Source organism: Leopardus geoffroyi, chromosome A3 (assembly GCF_018350155.1).
Source record: "Leopardus geoffroyi isolate Oge1 chromosome A3, O.geoffroyi_Oge1_pat1.0, whole genome shotgun sequence".
Lineage (NCBI taxonomy): Eukaryota > Metazoa > Chordata > Mammalia > Carnivora > Felidae > Leopardus > Leopardus geoffroyi.
The window spans coordinates 117,016,497-117,035,541 of NC_059336.1; the positions used below are offsets into that span (position 1 = coordinate 117,016,497).

Sequence of the window (19,045 nt, forward strand, 5' to 3'; positions counted from 1 at the left end):
TGTGCCCATCAACCCCAATTCTTTTCCCCTCCTGCGAAAAGGAGCATTAGCAAAAATTTTGGTAGAGGAAATTCTTTTTGCCTATGCAAAAGCATCGTGTTCTGCTTATCACGAAATCTTAACGTGTCCGATTTAACTCGTTCAGCCTACACACAAGCGTCATTAGGAAAGTCCGTCGAATGTTCAAGCGGCTTTATGTGTGACACTGGAAATACGGGCCTATGTAGCAAGGGAGATTATTAGATAATTACTAAAAATATAGGTGATGATGTGAGTTTTGTATTAACTACTGTATTTGTATTATAAGTATAGTGGAAAAAAAAAATGGCATGAAGAAAAATAAAAAAATTCTCCCCCTGGTTTGCAATGTGGTGATACCTATTATGTCTCTGAGTCAATCATTTAGATAAAAATTGTCAAGTGAGTAGTTACAATTATTAGATCTATTTCTCAATTAAGAAGGATTCTTAATACATTGGGTCTCTAGCCATAGGTCAGTGCGGCTTAAATGATACTATCACGTATTCTAAATGGTCCGAAACGAAACCCTGGAGTAAAAACGTTTGGCACCACGGACCAACATCGGGCACACTCGGCATCACACCATACGTGCTACTCCATCCTCTGACTTGCCATCCTATCAAACTAGGAATTCAAAGCCCCTCCCCGCCCCAGGGAAAACACACAGGCTGGTGCCTCAGGGGACCCTGTTGCTGTGCCCTCCCCTTCTCCTACCCAGCACCTGCCATCTTTCTATCTTCTGCAGGTCACTGTTGTGGGGGAAAGTTGGACTACCTTGACTCTAACCTTTCTTGTCCTCTTTCCTTCCTTCCCCAGCACAATTACCTGTTCCACGGCCGGGTCTCTCGAGGCCACCTGTCTGAAGTCAGCTAGATAACATCTCCACTTTGAACCGTCGATGGCCTTCATTGCCTCTGTTCATTCAACAAGCATTCACTGAACATCCACTAGGCGCCAAGCATTACTCCAGGTGTCAGGGATAGAGCAATGAACCAGTCAAAATCCACCCCTCCATCTAGTCAGGGAAGAGAGAAATAACGCTAAGCAGAAAGTTGAGCGTGACCAAGGATGGCAAATGCTGAGGAGAAAAATAAAGCACGAGAGGGGCATATGCAGTTTCGGAGAGGAGGGCACAAGGCACTCAGAACAAGACTGCCACGTCTCCAAGTTCAGAGTCCGCAAACGTCTGTATCCGAACACTTTTAAGCACTTAAAAACTATTCCCACCAAATTACCCTAAAATGAAAAATAAAGTTTTTTAGAAGAATGTAGGTAATTATTTATACGTTTTTTAAATCTAAGTTCAAAATATTCTATCCTACCCTAAATAAACAAATGAAATCCCACCAGTACAAAACAAGGTTAAGCAATTTTAGAATACTGTAGAAACCCTTTCTTCTTTTAAATGGCTCTCTGTCCTTCAAAACGATACAGCAGGAGGGTGGATAAAAACACAACTTTACTTGCTTAGTAGAAAGCATGATACTTTAAAAAAAAATTTTTTTTTATTGTGTTTATTTTGAGAGAGAGAGACAGAGACAGAGACAGAGTGTGAGCGGGAGAGGGGCGGAGAGAGAGGGAGACACAGAATCGAAGCAGGCTCCAGGCTCTGAGCTGTCTGCACAGGGCCCGACGCAGGGCTTGAACTCACAAGCCATGAGATCATGACCTGAACCGAAGTCAGATGCTCAAGTGCCTGAGCCACCCAGGTGCCCCAAAAGCATGATACTTTTGAAGCCACTAGAAGGATGGGACAAATCCAAGTCACAGTGGTACGAAAACAAGTGAAGGATGAACCCGTGTGCTCTGAATCACCAAGAGAAGGGGCTGTGCGGGTCGGGTAAATGACAAGATAACATTCCAAAACCAAAACAGCTTCCCTTTTTATTAATGCTCAAGAAGTGAACTGTGAATGACAGTTAATCAGCAAAACACAAATGAAAACACCTAATCTGTATGTATAGTATATGTAAACATACACATTATATGGATTTAATAATCCTAATCTAAATATGAGAACAACCGTTTCCCTGACCTTAGTGTTGGCATTACTGTTTCTAACTTAGGGTGTTTCATATTTAACAGGAAGAATTATGGACACCCAAGTTCAGAGTAGTCATGATTTTCATATTAAGGTATAAATAGAGTTTTAAAGAAATAAGCTGTATAATAAAATAAGTTTACTTCTGAATTGCAATACAGGCATTTTCTTTAATCAATAAAAATATTCCTTGATTATAAAGCAGCCATACTTTGCAAATGTATATCAGGAAAATAGCTCTGGCAATATTTGAAATACCACACTTTTAAAAAGGCAGCAAAGCAACGGAATTTAGCTTTTAAATAGTATATTGCAAAATACTTCAACGTATTATTTCTAAGCACAAAGCGAGCTCCATTCTAAAGAAACTTTTAATCTTATAAACTGTTCCAATATTTCTGTGTAGTTTAAAGTCTAAATATCTATAATAAAAGATAAATCTTTATACACATAGGACATAAATGTCAATACATATCCACGACACAAACGTTTTCCATTATATCACTCTATTTTCAAGGCTAGTTTGTTAACATGTGCTCAAAAAGAAATACAAAAACCTGATACAGGGCTGTAGTTTTGTAATAGGCTGAATTCTGCAATGACTGAAAATATAAAAACAGCAGTGATAGCAAACACAACACCAATTTTATGAACAGAACCAAAAAACATCGAGAAATCATAAACATTTAAATGAATAACTATTATATGCTTCATAACACATCTTAATTTACTCTCTTCTCTTAAATATAATTTTTCCTAAATGTTTTTCATATCCCGGGAAAGAATAATGGCAAATTCTCCACAAAGATGAAAGTGCATTACGTTTTAAAAGTGCTTCGTGTGTGTGTTTTATTATAGACATGTCCAATAAGGAATTAGACAAGTATGTGCAAAAAATTCCAATTGCGACTTGAATTCATAGATCTAATGATGGGTTTTTTGTAGTTCATCCACATGAGGCAGTTGCCAATACATAAGAAAAATCTGTGATTACACGCTTTGTATAGAGGAAAGGTAGGAAAGGAGGCCCCCTGTTCATCAGCCGGTTAGAGACCCTGGGTGAGGAAAGAAGATCCCTGTATCTGGCAAAGGCTGAGAGGCCCACCACCTCCAGGGCTCTAGCAGATCTCTGGATGTGGCCTTCCTGGAAGGGCAAGTCAGTTCAACAAAAAATAGGAAAACTACACTAATCACAGAGCTACTATTCTCTCATTGTCCTTCTTAGTACGGAAAGAAAATCTCCAAAAACACTTGACAGAGAAAGGCCAGGTGAATGTCAAATGTTAACCAAAGCCTGTGAAAACCCTCACAACTATGGCATATGGAAAATCCGGGATTATGTGCAAAAGCCAAAGAGTAAACACCGTCTGTCGGTTACCTAATGGCACCCAATTTTTCCCCGAAGTCTCAGAATGTTCTTGGGTCTAAAGTTTCAAAAGCTTCTAAAAATGCTTATTTTGAACTTGTTTTAAATGAATCGTGATGCCCACGGCTCAGACAGCTTTTTAAAGGGGTCTCTCCGAATTGTTAGAATGGTTCCTAGGAAGATAGCTCTACTTCCAAATCTAGAACAATGGCTAGATAACTGAACCATTTGCTGTGGACTCTTTATCCTATGTACGTACGTGAGCTCATTTAATACTTCAGCAGTATTAGTATTTAGTATTTAATACTTCAACAGCTCTCATCCACAAGCTTTGACCCGTTTATTCCCCGATAGGTTACTCTGCTCGGTCTAACTAAGACTCCGTGGTTCGGCTTACAGGTGAAATAGCGCTTGTCTCCCACCGCTCCGTCATTCTTCCCCTTGGCGCTTCGAAGCTCCAGTCCCAGCCAGATCCCTGATGCAAAGTCCGTGGGGCCCACGTACCTAACGGTCCCCATCTCATTGGAGCTCGTGAGGAGGACCTGGGAGCCCTCGTGCAGCTTCACGCTCCCTTCCACGCCGCCCGTGGTGGGGGCCCCGCTCCAGCTGCGGCGCAGCGCGGGTTTCCATCTGCGCAAAGGGGAGAGCAGGGGAGAGCGTCAGTACGCAAGCAGTGCGCGCCCTCGGCCGCACGCTGTCACGTTCCTTCCCGCCCCAGGGTCCCAATCCATTCACAAGCTGCTTTTATTCTAAGTAGCAATATGAGGATATACTTTTGTTCAACAGTTAAAATGGTTTTCTCTTGGCGATTTTAATACTACCCTAAACTGAATTGAAGATTTCACTAGGCGGGGCCCCTGGGTGGCTCAGTCGGTTAACATCCGACTTCGGCTCAGGTCATGATCTCACAGTTTGCGAGTTTGAGCCCCACATCAGGCTCTGCTCTGTGCTGACAGCTCAGAGCCTGGAGCCTGCTTCGGATTCTGTCTCCCTCTCTCTCTGCCCCTCCCTCGCTTGCTCTCTCAAAAATAAATAAACATTAAAAAATATTTAATAAAAAAAGGTTTCACTAGCAATTTCTAAATATACATACACACACACATATATACTTTCTATAAAATAGCAACTAGAAAAAATACATTTATAACCTATTTAGCTATCAATTATCAAAGCCAAAAAAAAAAAAAAAGAACCTAACATTAGCACTGTAGTAAATTAAAATGACCTTTTATTCACTTTTTAAACATTTATTTACCTGAAAACAATGTTTAAAAACTGCTATTCTATAACTTTATAAAATAAATGTATATATATCTTCTATGAATGAACTCCGGTCACACCAAAGGGTTTACCACCCTCCCTGCCACTAACAGTAAGGAGGGTCTTAGCTTCCGGGAGGAGGACTCCTCTCCTTTTCTCTATAAAACATGATTTAAAATGTGCTGCCTCGCAGCACCCGCCCCTGAGCTGCCCTGATAACAAAACTACTGCGTACCCACACAGGGAACTCAGCCAGGCCTCGAGCCAGTACTGCCCCACAGCTTCCTCTCTGTCACTGGGAAATAACTGACCTGAAACTCACTCACAGTGCAAATGCCACTAAGGTCTTGTTCCCTGTGGCCTGAGGCCTCTCCAAACGGTTTTCCTGAAACCAGCACCAGCGGGGCCTTGCGTGCTCAGTCGGCTACCACCTCTCCTTCAAAGCAAACCCTTCTCCCGCCCCCACAGTAGAGACCACGCGGAACCCGCTACCAAAACTGCACAGTGCCTGACTGTGAACAGAGGCCGGGTCCTACCCATTCTCCGTTGTATTTCACGGTCTATAGTTTCTAATACACTATCACACACAACGTCTCATTTCCTCCCATTAACCACCCTGTAAGAAAGGGAGGGCACTCAGATTTTACGGGTAAGAAAACTCAAGTCCAAAGACTTGTCCCGAGCCACACTTGCCACTATGTGATAGAATCCTAATTAGAAAACACAATGGAAAAAGTATTATCATGCCAACTGCACAAATAACAATGATAAAATTAACAAAGAATACATAGTGCCTGTTAGAAAAAGTATAAACCTTTACTGAAGAACATACACAAGATAAACGAAAGAGCTTTGTTCCTGGAGAGCAACACGTACGTGTTGAATCTCCCCAAATTCACCCCCAGAGGGACACTGTCTGCAACCACACACAGTCACTCCACAGTCCACACAAAAATGACGCTATCACTTCCTGAGTGCCCACTGCGTGCCAGACACTTCCCATTCGTGATCTCATCCAACCTCACCCAACCACTGACCTAGAGATGATCTCCCTTCGAATGGAGGAGAAAGCTGAGGCTCAAAAAAATCAAGCTATTTGCTTAATTAATGATGGTGAAGAGGAGAGATGGGGCTCACGTGCAAGTTGGTCCAGGCACCAAGGCCAGGCTCTTACAACCACGAATGGGTGCTGATAATTAAGACAAAATTCAAAACTAACACAGCAAAGATTTACAGAGCTGTCATGTTAAATTCTAAAGTTACAATAATATAAACAATGTGGCTCTGGCAGAAGAATGTACTTTTTATATGACACAGAAAAGAAACCTTAGAAAAACACATAATTTTTTTTCTTATGTGATTAAAAAGGAAAACTTCACATCAGTGGGACAGGAGTGAACATTCAGCTAGGGGTGTTGTAAAAGTCATCTTGGGGAAAAAGAATATGATTCTGACCACTCACTGTATATTAAAATAAATTCCAAATAAATTAAAGAGCTAAATACATAAGTTAGAAAATAGAGAACTACAAGAAAATAAAAATGGATATTTACCTGAACACACACAAACACGGGTGGTAAGGGGAGGAAACAAATACATGTATATAAAGTTTGGCATCTACTATTAGTTAAATTTTGATTTTTTAAATTAATTTGTATGCCATAAAAATGTTTCCATATCACAGGACAGTCTTTAAGACCTTACAAAAGCCACACTAAGGAAATCTGTTAAAGAATGGGGGATTTATTAAGGGAAAAAGCTTTCAAAGGGTATGTAGAGTATGATTTGTCCATCTTTGTTTAAAATTCAGATACATGCTTTAGAAAAAAAAATTGGGAAAGTATACACCAAATGGGAGCAATAATCTCATCTAGGTGATAAAATTCTAGATGATCTTTATCTGCATTTAGCTTTTTATAATTTTTCAAATGTTGTACAGTCAACTTTCATAATCAAAAAGGTTTTAAAAGAAAGAAGGAATACATGAATTCAAGATCTAAACCAAAAATTCATGGTTTGGATAAAGACTAAACATTCTAAGAAGAATGATTTGATTCAACTTATGTCAAAGTTCTAAAAGCTCCGGGAAGTGCAAAACTTAGAATTACAGTACATTTCAGAGCTCTGTTTACTCATTCAAAAACATTAATTGACCACGTATGAAATGACAGGCCCAGGCTTGGGTTCTAGGATTTGTGAATAGTCAGTAAATAGTTATAAACACTGCAATAAAGACTGTGTATGGTGCAGACGGAGCAGAAAAGAGAAAGAACTCTATCTTCCCTTAAGGCCCAAGGAAGATACTTGAGTGAGGAAGAGACACGTAGGCCTCACTTATGAGGAAGTCGCCATGAGAACGAAGTCAGGAGAAACAGGAGCTGTGCCTGCTGGCAGGACTTTAGATGCTGTGCCAGTGAACGTGGACTTCATTCTGGGTTTGAGAACTGAGAAGCTTTAAGGGGAGGGCAGAAAATGCAAACAGATGATATGGAAATAATGGAACGCGCAGCAAACTGGATTATGGGAGTTCTGCCTAAAGACATTCACGTGTGAGCTGACCGCATAAACCGTGTCAATAGGCTGGATTCCACAGACAGAACGTGCTGTGGTAACACAGAGAGGGACTGAAAGAAGCTGGCAAGGACAGGAATGAGTGACAGAAGAGAGACAGATGCAGGCTGGATGTGTCATGACTACCAGGTCACTGTGGTGCCGGTTCAAATCCCAAGCCGCCTTTCCCTCTACCCCCATTCTTGGGGTAGAGAATTCTGAAGACAGAAGAATTGCTTCGACCCTCTCTCCATCACTCTGTCCTCTGAATGAAATGCATTCATCACTGTCACTCAATAAACGACACAGAAAAACAGATCCTGTTCCCTTTCCTCACTTCCTCTCTCATGTGGGGCAGGCATGTCCTTTGCCCAAATCCTTCATGTTTCCTCCCCAGGAATGTTCATCACCTCTACATTTTCCAGTTTCTTCTGAAGTATCATTTATTTCCATATGAATGAACAAGAAAATGGTAGTGCATGGGGAATCTCAATAAACTCATTTTTCAACCCACAGTCTTCAGAATACATCGTGCTTCCAGCCTAGTAACACACAACACCCGACCAACTCTGTGCCCACAGAAGGTCATCCGTCGCTCTAATCTCCCCCTAGCCCAAGATCAGAGACAGGGCTCCTAGTAACACCCAAAGTTTTTCTTTTGTTCCTTAGAAGAGCAACCACCAGATATTTTAGTCATGTACTCTATAAGCAAAAATAAATTATTTTTAAAATTGATTTTATACCCTTAATAAAAGTGTATTTCTTTCTCTCTCTTTTTTTAAACAGGCGCTAGTCTCAATCTGCACAAAGTATCAGTAAAGCTTCATTTCTTTTTATTTTTATAGAAAACAAAGAGAGGTACGAATGTTCTCCCCTCATGTCAGACATTATCTGGTGTGTAACCATACCTGCTGCGTAAGCCCGTGGTTCAGATTTCTCCTCCTTCCCTCGCTTCCCTGGACATTGTGCTCTCCAACCCCCAGCACTGCACATGGCCTCTGACACTCCCCCTGTCCTCGCCCCCCCGAGAGTCCTTTATATCCAGGTGGCCTCTTCCTGGTATTTCTTCCATTCTGCCTAAGAAGGCTTGGATGTCTTCAAGAAACTGGAACAGAGAGTCACGGCCCTAAACTCTCCCAGCTACTCAAGTGAGGAGACCAATTTCAACATTCTCAAAATTGGTGAAGGTTTTATGGAAAGAAAAAAAACAGAAACCCTGGCCACTTCTGCTAAACAATACCTAGCAGTGTCGTGGGACAATCAAGGTTGGCAAGTGACATCTGCAATCCTTGTGACACCCCCTGTAACTTCTCACCAGATTATTACATAAACTGCCTGCTTGGTGCTCAGTTCACTGCCACATTCCAGTGCCTGGGCGCCATTTCTAGTGGCTTCCAGAGCACCACACCCAAGCAAGATTGCGCACTTCCCTACTCACTCAGACCATTTTCCTTTCCCCACCCCACCCTGACGCCACCCCAATACATACACAGCCCTGGCCATTAGTCTTTAGATTAATTGGAAGAATTAAAAAAAAAAACAAAAACAAAACAAAAAAACTCCTTAACCCATTCAATCTAGAAGAGGCTTACATTCCTCTAAAAGAAAAAAAGTTCCCAAAAGTGTCAGAAAATATTCTGGAGAGTAAAGTGGGTCTGAAGGAAATAAATAGAAATGAAAAAGGAAAAAAAGATTCTATAAAGAAACAACAACCAAAAAAAACCATTTTGAGCACTATACTCTACTAGAGGAAGTAGGAGTATTTTTTAAAATAGCAGTAAGATCACTTTATGCAGAAAGACCTGACATTTCTTTCCTGTGTTGCCAGAAATATTAACTCAAGTCTCTAAGTAAACAGTTTAAAATCAATCCACCCTATGATAACACAAAATATAAATTCCTCTAAGTCTTATTAACAGTACTAAACCCCTCTGAAAATAAATGCAGTATACCACTCTCAGTCACTAGTGACATTTTTAATTGAGCTTGTGAGGGTGGGAGGGAGGACTCTCCTCAATACACTCACACCTTTTCTCCTAAGTGCTAAAATTCTACCGAGCAATGTAAAAGATACAAAATCTATTTTCTTTCTTCACAGAATCCTGTCATGTTCATCTTGAAAAGTGTTTTTCTAAATCTTCTTAATACTCACTTGGCAAAAGCATTTCTTCTGTTAATCTCTTTCTGGGAAGAAGCAGAAGTCGTACTGAAACTTCTCCTAAAACCTAAATGTCAAAGTTAAGGTCAAAGAGGAAAGATAAATCACAAATTTGCAGTCCTCATTAAAAGTTACCTTTTATCATTCCTTCTACAGGTGTTCTAGTCTACCCAATGTTTCTTCGGGAACAGAAAGCAAAGAAAATAAGTACATACAGAATATAACAGTGGTTTAGATTTTTTGATGAATTTTTATCTTACCTTTCTCATCAAACTATGCATATTTGTATCAATAAGTTAAGTTCATGACATTACATTTGGAGGTTTCTATTATAAAATTTCTTGAAAACCAAATAAAACTGTATAATGATAAAGCTGAATCTTTTTACTCAAATATTTATCATCTTGATAAATCACATAAAGGATAAAATGGTTTAAAAACACTATCACTAAATATATTCCATTTATAAAATACTGAACAAATTTCAGAGTTTACGATTCTTGGCATCCCCAATGACAGAATTATTAAAAAAAAAAAAAAGATTTCATGAAATGTACATTTTTAAAAAGATGTTTTTAGGGGCGCCTGGGTGGCGCAGTCGGTTAAGCGTCTGACTTCAGCCAGGTCACGATCTCGCGGTCCGGGAGTTCGAGCCCCGCGTCAGGCTCTGGGCTGATGGCTCAGAGCCTGGAGCCTGTTTCCGATTCTGTGTCTCCCTCTCTCTCTGCCCCTCCCCCGTTCATGCTCTGTCTCTCTCTGTCCCAAAAATAAATAAACGTTGAAAAAAAAAAATTAAAAAAAAATAAAAAGATGTTTTTAAAAAAATGTAAGATTTCCAGTTCTGGAAAGCTATGGCAAGCAGATGTGCTGAATGAATCTCTCAACTGAAGCGAGTATAATTTTAAACAACTGTACTTAAAAAATATATATATTATTGAGCTGATACAAAGGCAAATTTCAGGGAGACCAACAACCAAACAGAGAGCACATGAGAAGTAACCAAGCACCAAAGCAATCTATCACCTTGTGCCACAGGATTGCCACTAACTTCTAGAGAATTTTGGCTTCTGCCTTACTGGCTGCACCAGAGATGGGAAAGGGCATAAAGCCCAGGGCCTAAGAAGATGGGGATTCTAATGCTAGACTCTCTGTTAAAACGTGGATCCCAACCAGCTCACCCTCAGTGTAAGGTTAAACAAGAAACAAAATGAAATACCATTCTGACAAAGATAAAACAAACACTTGTGTCAACCTTAATGCTCAGAAAGCAGCAAAATTTCCTCCCTTCAAAATCTGTGACAAGCCAAATTTTATCTGTGTAATAAAAAGAAAAACTGCAAGGACTGTAAATTAAAGTAGTCCCGGGTTGTCAATGCCTCCAGGAGTAACTGACAGAAGAACACACAATCTTCTCTGGAGGCATGAACCCAGGCCTCAAGGAATTCCTGTACATTAAATTCTGAGTAAAATAAGCATCTCACAATAATAAATCACAAAACTCACAAGTAAAGAAAGTACCATAAGCTAGATTCACAGAACCAGATGGCAGAATCAGACACATGAAGACTTCAGATATGAAACTACTTAACATAAAAGATAACAATATTTCAAATGTTTAAAGAGATAAAAGAAAAAACATAGGAAATAACAAGCAAAAATAAGTGACAACAAAACAGTTGTGAAAAGGAAACAAGAAATGCAAATTTTGTAACTAAAAACTTTGTGGGTGGATTAAACAGCATAATAAACATGGTTGAAGAAAGAATCAGGAAACATGAAGACAGAGCTAAAGTTGTCTAGAATGCAGTCAAGAGAGACTAAAATGTGAAAAATATGAAAGAGGCACGGGAAAGTATACCACACTACTCATCAGAGCTTCCAAAGGAGATAATAAAGAGGTAGAAGGAGGAAATATTTTTTAAGTATGCAGACAAGAGTTCTACAGAATTTATCAAAGATAGTAATTCCCAGATCCAGGAAGACCCATGATAGCTAACAGGATGAAAAGAAATCTCCCTCTAGACACGTCATAGTGAAACTGTACAACACAAAGGAAACAGAGAAGATCTTTAACAGCAATCAAAAAGAAAGACAAATTACCTACAACAGTATAGATTAGATAGACTCACAGACTTCACAAAAAAAGTGACAGAAGATAGAAAATAGTAAAATTATACTGTCAATGTACAACGAGAAAACATCTCTCAAACTCAAATTATCACCAATTTTTACTTTTACCCAATAAAACTATTATTAGAAAAGACAAAAACATGAGAGACAGACACTTTCTAAAAGAAATTTCAAAAAATATACACGTGGTAGGAGTGGAATATCCCAAGTTAAAGTTCTGAAGATTAATGACACTGGTAAATACATGAGCAAATTAAATATTGGTTATTAATTATACTAAAAAACCCATTATAAATAGGGGTCCCTGGGTAGCTCAGTTGGTTAAGCGTCTGGCTCTTGATTTTGGCTCAGGCCATGATCTCACAGTTTGGAGATGGAACCCCACATAGGGCTCTACACTGAACATGGATTCTCATCTCCACTCTCTGTCGCTCCCCCATTTGCTCTCTTTCTCTCTCAAAATAAATAAATAAACTTTAAAAAAGCTATTATAATAATGCAAAATTTGTGGGGGAAATCAAATAGATGAATAACTCAGTTTCTAAGGATTCTCTGTCATTTGGGAAAGAGTACATATAATGCTTAACTGTAGACTTTGCTAGGTATGTATGTCAAAGCACCTACAGTAATTACTAAGAAGTATGTTCACAACTTTCATTCAAGTACAGAATGGAATGAAAAAAGAAGGACAGAAATGTAACTAGAATAAAGTCAAGAAAGAAAAACAAGTATAAAAATTGAAAAAATTGAAAACAGCATAAATAAAACCAAATATATGAGTATTTACAATAAATGTAATTAGGTGAAACTCTCAGGTTAAAAGGAAAACATTGTCAAACCATATTTTTTTAACAAGTGAAATCCAACCATACTCTATTTAGAAAGTATTCCAAAAGCATAGGATGTAGAAAAGTTATAAGACAACTAATAGAAAAGCAATTATTTGACCAAAAGAAAGCTGATATAATGTAAAAAGAATTATTTAAAAAGCAATACAATTTACATTAACACCAAAAAAATGAAATATTTAGGTATAAATCTAATAAAACATTTACAAAATCTATATGAGGAATATTCTAAAACTCTAATAAAAAAACAAATAAGATCTAAATAAATGGATTCAATGTTCATGGATAGGAAGACTCAATATTGTTAAGATGATAGTTCTTCTCAATGTGATCTATTTAATTAATGCAATCCCAATCAAAATCCCAACAAATTGTTTTGTGGATATCAACTAACTGGAAAGTTTATATGGAGAGGCAAAAGGCACAGTATAACCAGAATAATGTTGCAGGAGAAGACCATGAAGACTGACACTACTAAACTTGATGAATTACTATAAAGCTACATTAATTAAGATAACGTGGTATTAGTGAAAGATAACAGATCAGTGGAACAGAAGAGAGAGCCCAGAAATAGACTCACACAGTCAACTGATCTTTGACAAAAGAGCAGAGGCAATTCAATGGAGAAAGGATAGACTTTTTAACAAACAGTCCTAAAATATGCAAAAAAAAAAAAAAAAAGAATCCAGACAGACTTCACACCTTTCACAAAAACTAACTCCATGTATCATAGATCTACATGGGAAACACAAAACTATAAAACTCCTAAAAAGATAACACAGGAGAAAATCAGGATGAACTTGAGTTTAACAATGACATTTCACATACAACACCAAAAGCATAATCCATGAAAAAAAATGTTAAGTTGGACTTTACTAAAACTAAAAACTTCTACCCTGGTGTAGACTGTTAAGACAATGAAAAGACAAGCCACAGAGAAAAGATATGCAAAACACATTCTAATAAAGGTCTAGCATTCAAAATATACAAAGAACTCTTAAAACTCAACAGTAAGAAAACAATGAACACAATATATAAATGAGCAGAAGACCAGAATGAACAATTCACCAAAGAAAATATACAGATTGTGGGAATGCAAGCTGGTGCAGCCACTCTGGAAAACAGTATGGAGGCTCCTCAAAAAACTAAAACTAGGGGCGCCTGGGTGGCGCAGTCGGTTAAGCGTCCGACTTCAGCCAGGTCACGATCTCGCGGTCCGTGAGTTCGAGCCCCGCGTCGGGCTCTGGGCTGATGGCTCAGAGCCTGGAGCCTGTTTCTGATTCTGTGTCTCCCTCTCTCTCTGCCCCTCCCCCGTTCATGCTCTGTCTCTCTCTGTCCCAAAAATAAATAAACGTTGAAAAAAAAAAAATTTAAAAAAAAAAAACTAAAACTAGAACTACCCTATGACCCAGCAATTGCACTACTAGGCATTTATCCAAGGGATACAGGTGTGGTGTTTCGAAGGGACACATGCACCCCCATGTTTACAGCAGCACTATCAACAATAGCCAAAGTATGGAAAGAGCCCAAATGTCCATCGATGGTGAATGGATAAAGAAGATGTAGTGTATGTATGTGTATATATACATATATATATATATATATATATATACACACACACACACACACACACACACACACACACACACACACACACACATATACATACATACAATGGAGTATGACTTGGCAATCAAAAAGAATGAAATCTTGCCATTTGCAACTACGTGGATGGAACTGGAGGGTATTACGCTAAGTGAAATTAGTCAGAGAAAGACAAAAATCACATGACTTCACTCATATGAGGACTTTAAGAGACAAAACAGATGAACATAAGGGAAGGGAAACAAAAATAATATAAAACCAGGGAGGGGGAGAAAACATAAGAGACTCTTACATATAGAGAACAGAGGGTTACTGGAGGGTTTGTGGGAGGGTGGATGGGATAAATGGGTAAGGGGCATTAAGGAATCTACTCCTGAAATCATTGTTGCACTGTATGCTAAATAATTTGGATGTAAATTTTTAAAAAATAAAATTAATAATAAAAAAAAAGAAAATATACAGATGGCAAATATATGCAAGTATCCTCAACTGTGTTATCAGCTGAACTGTGTCATCAGCTGAATTGTGCCCCTGCCTCCAAATTCATATGTTGGAATCCTAATCCCCAGGAACTCAGAATGTGACTGTGTTTGGAGACCAGGCCTTTAAAATGTCAATTAAGTTAAAATCAGATCACACAGGTCAGCCCTAATCCATGACTGGTGTCCTTATAAAAAGAGATTAAGACACAGACACATATGGAGGAAGACTATGCTAAGACATGGGAGGAAACCACCATCTACGAGGCACGGCGTGAGCCTTAGAAGAAACCAACTCTGTGAACAGCTTGATTTTGCCTCCAGAATTTTGAGAAAAACGGATTTGTTGAAGCCACACTGTCTGTGGTACTTTGTTATGCTAGTCCTAGCAAACTAATACATCATACACCACCAGGGAACTTCAGATGGAAACAATGAGGTACTACTCCACACCTATTACAATGGTGAAAATCCGTAAGCCATAAAATTAATCTCAACAAATTTTTAAGGACTGGTATTATACAAATCACTCTTTCACAGATGGCTATCCTATGGAAAAAAATTAAATTAGACCCTTACCATACACAAAATTCCAGGTGAACTGACAAATATGAAAGGCAAAAATACAAAACTTTTAGAAAGCAGTACAGGAAAATATCTGTGTGAGGTCTGTTCCAGGAAAAGGTTTTCTTTCTTTTTTTTGTTTTTTAATTGTTAACGTTTATTTATTTCTGGAGACAGAGAGAGACAGAGCATGAGCAGGGGAGGGGCAGAAAGAGACGGAGACACAGAATCTGAAGCAGGCTCCAGGCTCTGAGCTGTCAGCATGGAGCCCAGTGTGGGGCTTGAACTCACCGTGATCATGACCTGAGCCGAAGTCAGTTGCTTAACCGACTGAGCCATCCAAATGCCCTCAGAAAAAGATTTCTTAAGATATAACATGAAAACATAATGGCTTCCTATTTTGACTACTTAAAATTTAAATATTTCTGTTTATCAAAAGACACCAGACAGGCAAGCAAGGTATTCGCGACATACAAAACTAGCAAAATATTAGTGTCCGAGGTATAGAAAGAAACCTACAAATGAATAAGATAAACCAACCAAAAGAAAAAGGGGCAAGAGACTTGAACAGTTACGTCACAAAAGAGGAAATGCAAATGGCTCGTAAACACGAGGCTCGACCTCATCTGTAATCTGGAAAATGCAAGTTAAAACCACGAGATGCAGCTTAAATCCATCAGATGGGTGAAGAGTTCTAAATCAAGCAGGACTAGTGTTGGGGAGGTAAAGAGCAGCAGGGGCTGTCATCCCTGCTCATGAGCATGTGCTCTGCCAACAGTCCGGCACTGCCCAGGGAGGGTGAAGATATGGACAGACCACACCTGGCCATCCTAGGGAAACGTTTGCAAATGTGTACAATGGTCTAGTTTGTAACGGTAAAAAAAAAAAACAAAAACGGACATAACACAAATATCCGCCAAATATAGAATACTATGTTTTAGTGGAACACTAACAAAATAGCCAATGACAATCAAATACATATGTATTTCCTAATATATATTATTTATTAATACATCTATATATGGGTGATAAAGATATAAAGTAAGTCAAGGGAATAATGAACATAAAGTTCAAGACTCATCACCTGAGGACAAAGTATATGAAAAGGGAGGCAGAGGAGGCTGGGGACACTCAGAGCCCCCCCCCCGCCCAGTACATGTCATCTTCACCTAGCAGACGGGTAAAAGATGTTTGCTTTATCATTACAGTAACTGTATGAATACATTTATATGCCCTTTTGTATACACAAATACTTCACAATAAAAATTTTTCAATAAATAAAAGCAAAGGAACAACGATTAGGAACATAAAATTGTGTAAACTTACCAGGATAAGAATGATTCTGTTTATTCGAGGAAATTTCCGAAAGGGTGTCCAGGGAGTCTGTTACCCTGTGAATAAAACAAGTACTGTAAGCCTCATTAGAAGTAACAGCAGGTCTTCAGATTTAAGACTGGCGCTCAAGTGAGGTTTTCACAACAACAGTTATTTCTTAGTTCACTATTCAACAAACATGCGTTGGGTATCTATCAGAAGTCAGAAAGGAACTTCAAGCAAGCATCAGATACAGGCAGTAATAAAATACAAGAGCCCCTTGTTGTTTAAGGATGGTTAATGAAGAAAAAGATGACTTAAGGTGAATTCACTTACAACAGAGACCTGACTTTATTTCTCTGGAACTTTATCTTCAAAGATGAAACTAAATAATATGGAAATAAATTTGTCTTATATTAAATTTAACAAATGTTCAATTAGAATTGTAAAAACATCACATTTTTAAACTGAAAATCAAATACTGACTCAGTCTGTGTATGTATGTGATTTTCTGATAAAATTGCACAACCAAACACAATTCAACGTCTTTTACTTTCTGTTTGACCCCAAGCACAACCACAAAGATAACTTTCCTGACAGGACTGTATTTTTTGATATTCAAATAATTCTTTATTTTTTAAAAAGCCAATCCTAATAGTCTCGTTTTCTTTCAGTTGTTTACTGACCTAACCCACAAAGCCTTCTTTCTGTCAATCACTTCTTCCAGGACACTTGGTCACCATCAAGAAATCCTGCAACTCTCACAATATTTGCAATTCCACCTTGCAATTCACATGCATCATTTTTACTTGACATACATACTACAGCAATCAGTGAGAGATTGCTGGACGCAAAGACTATGACTTGATGAAGAGGACGGATAATCAGGTGGTGATGAGTAGTTGAGAAGAACTTATTTCTAAAAGCGATCAGTTCATTAATAATAAGTACCTATAATGGTGAGAACTAAGAATAAGAAAATACTGTGATGAGGAAGACCACTTGGACAAAAAACAGGGAGGTAGGCAGAGAGAGCAGATCAGATCTAGTCAGTAAGTTTTCTTAGAATTTCTGCAAAGAAATAGGTTGATTTATATGTTAATGGAAGAAAAGGTATTAACTAAATGAAAGCTGGGTGATGGTAGAAAGCTATTGAAGCACAGGAAATAACATGTGCAGACATTCTCAGACAGGAGGCACATTCTTTTTAACGCGAAGCAGGGGGAAAGATCCAGCTACAATCTGGGAAGAGTGAAATTGTGATTGGTCACCGCTTCATTAAGACTGTCCTCAAGCAGTCCCTAGTTTAAAATTCTTTCCTCTTGGAGATCAGTGGTGTCTTTAAAGAGCTCCAAAGCTGGTTTAAATTAGAAATTCCTCAAAATCAGGGACCATGTCTGTTTTATTTGCTTATAGAATGCCTAGCACAGCACAAAGTGCTAAAAGACACTTAATAGTATTCGATGATGATGAATGAGACAATCAGAAGATGACAGGAAGACAGCTGGATCGAGACAGCAGTTCATTTAGAGAGAGAGCCCTGTATCTTTTAAGAAGAGGGGGCTGCTTTTAAAAGAATCACCTTAAAGACGACCAAATAGAAGGCAAGGAAGAAAAAAAGGTAAAAACCGTGTGTTCTATAAACAAAGCAAGAAAAAGAACACGAACATGAGAGAGACAATGGCTTCACAATATAAAAGGGGGAAAAAACTGTCATAGCATAAGAAAAACACTGCCCTAGATTTGGTCAGTATCTACTGTGCCCAAAATATGCCCAACCATGTCCTCTGGGCAATCAAATATAAATGAAGAACCCCGGTCCTCAGGACTAGGAGACAAAACTTGTAAGAGACTGTAGCAATGTGTTAATGGAGATTTGTCCAAAGTAATAAGAGAACCCAGAAGACTGGGGACTTAGCATGGATCTTACCCTAAATGAATCATAAATAAGACATCAGTCCTGAAGAAAGGCACCAACTCTCTCTTACTCGTCACAGGGTACTGGTTAAGAACACACATTCTGATATTAAACTACCTGGGTTCAAATTCCCACTTGAAAGCTGTGCACACTTGCCTACTAGTTCCCTGTGCCTTCATCTCCCCACCTGTGAGACAGGGGCATTACAGTACCTGACCCACAGGGAGCTGCAAAGGAGTGAACGATACATGCGGAGCTCTAAACCGTGCTGACCCGATGATAGAAGTACTGTTCACTGGCTAGTATCTCTTTTTCTTTAGGTATAAGGCACATACCAAAAAACAACAAACTACCTAAAAGCAAGGGCTTAGGAAAAACAACAACAAAATAACAAACCCAGGCTGAGTCCAGCTCCCTCATTAACTAGTGTAAGAGAGACCAAAATGAGCCACTACCAAACATGCTGCTCTGCCATAAGGATTATTTTGAACTAAAGACATTTGAGAATCGACGAATGCAGGAAGAGACTTTCTCTGAACTCCCCTTATCTGCCTAAAACAGGTGCTCCAAAGAGAAGGACTCTGCCCTCCCCAAGTTACATCAAGCAGGGAAGACAGACTGGCATCCCAGAGGAGGAGACGGGAAGTTAACGCCACACCCAGAGAGACGCTGTCACCAACTATCTCACCTCCCACCCATTTTCCTAAGGGCCCGTTATCTTTCCAGAAAACCAGCTGCCCTCCCTTCAGAGGCCTTTCTCCCAGTAAGATGGTCTATAAGCTCTCCAATCT

The 19,045-nt window shown here is 38.9% G+C and overlaps 1 protein-coding gene across 4 annotated transcripts in view; it reads right to left on the reverse strand.

Annotated features, from left to right (window-relative positions):
* Window positions 1-1,879: 1,879 nt before the first annotated feature.
* The window catches only part of CLIP4 (CAP-Gly domain containing linker protein family member 4), an 81,610-nt gene continuing 64,444 nt past the window's right edge, over window positions 1,880-19,045 (reverse strand). For all 4 annotated transcript variants that reach the window (XM_045447279.1, XM_045447277.1, XM_045447280.1 and 1 more), the window contains 3 exons: window positions 16,349-16,413; window positions 9,391-9,463; window positions 1,880-4,058 (listed from right to left, as the gene is read on the reverse strand). In XM_045447279.1, the coding sequence (XP_045303235.1) occupies window positions 3,737-4,058; window positions 9,391-9,463; window positions 16,349-16,413 (460 nt within the window). In that variant the 3' untranslated portion in view covers window positions 1,880-3,736. The remainder of the gene's footprint in view (window positions 4,059-9,390; window positions 9,464-16,348; window positions 16,414-19,045) is intronic.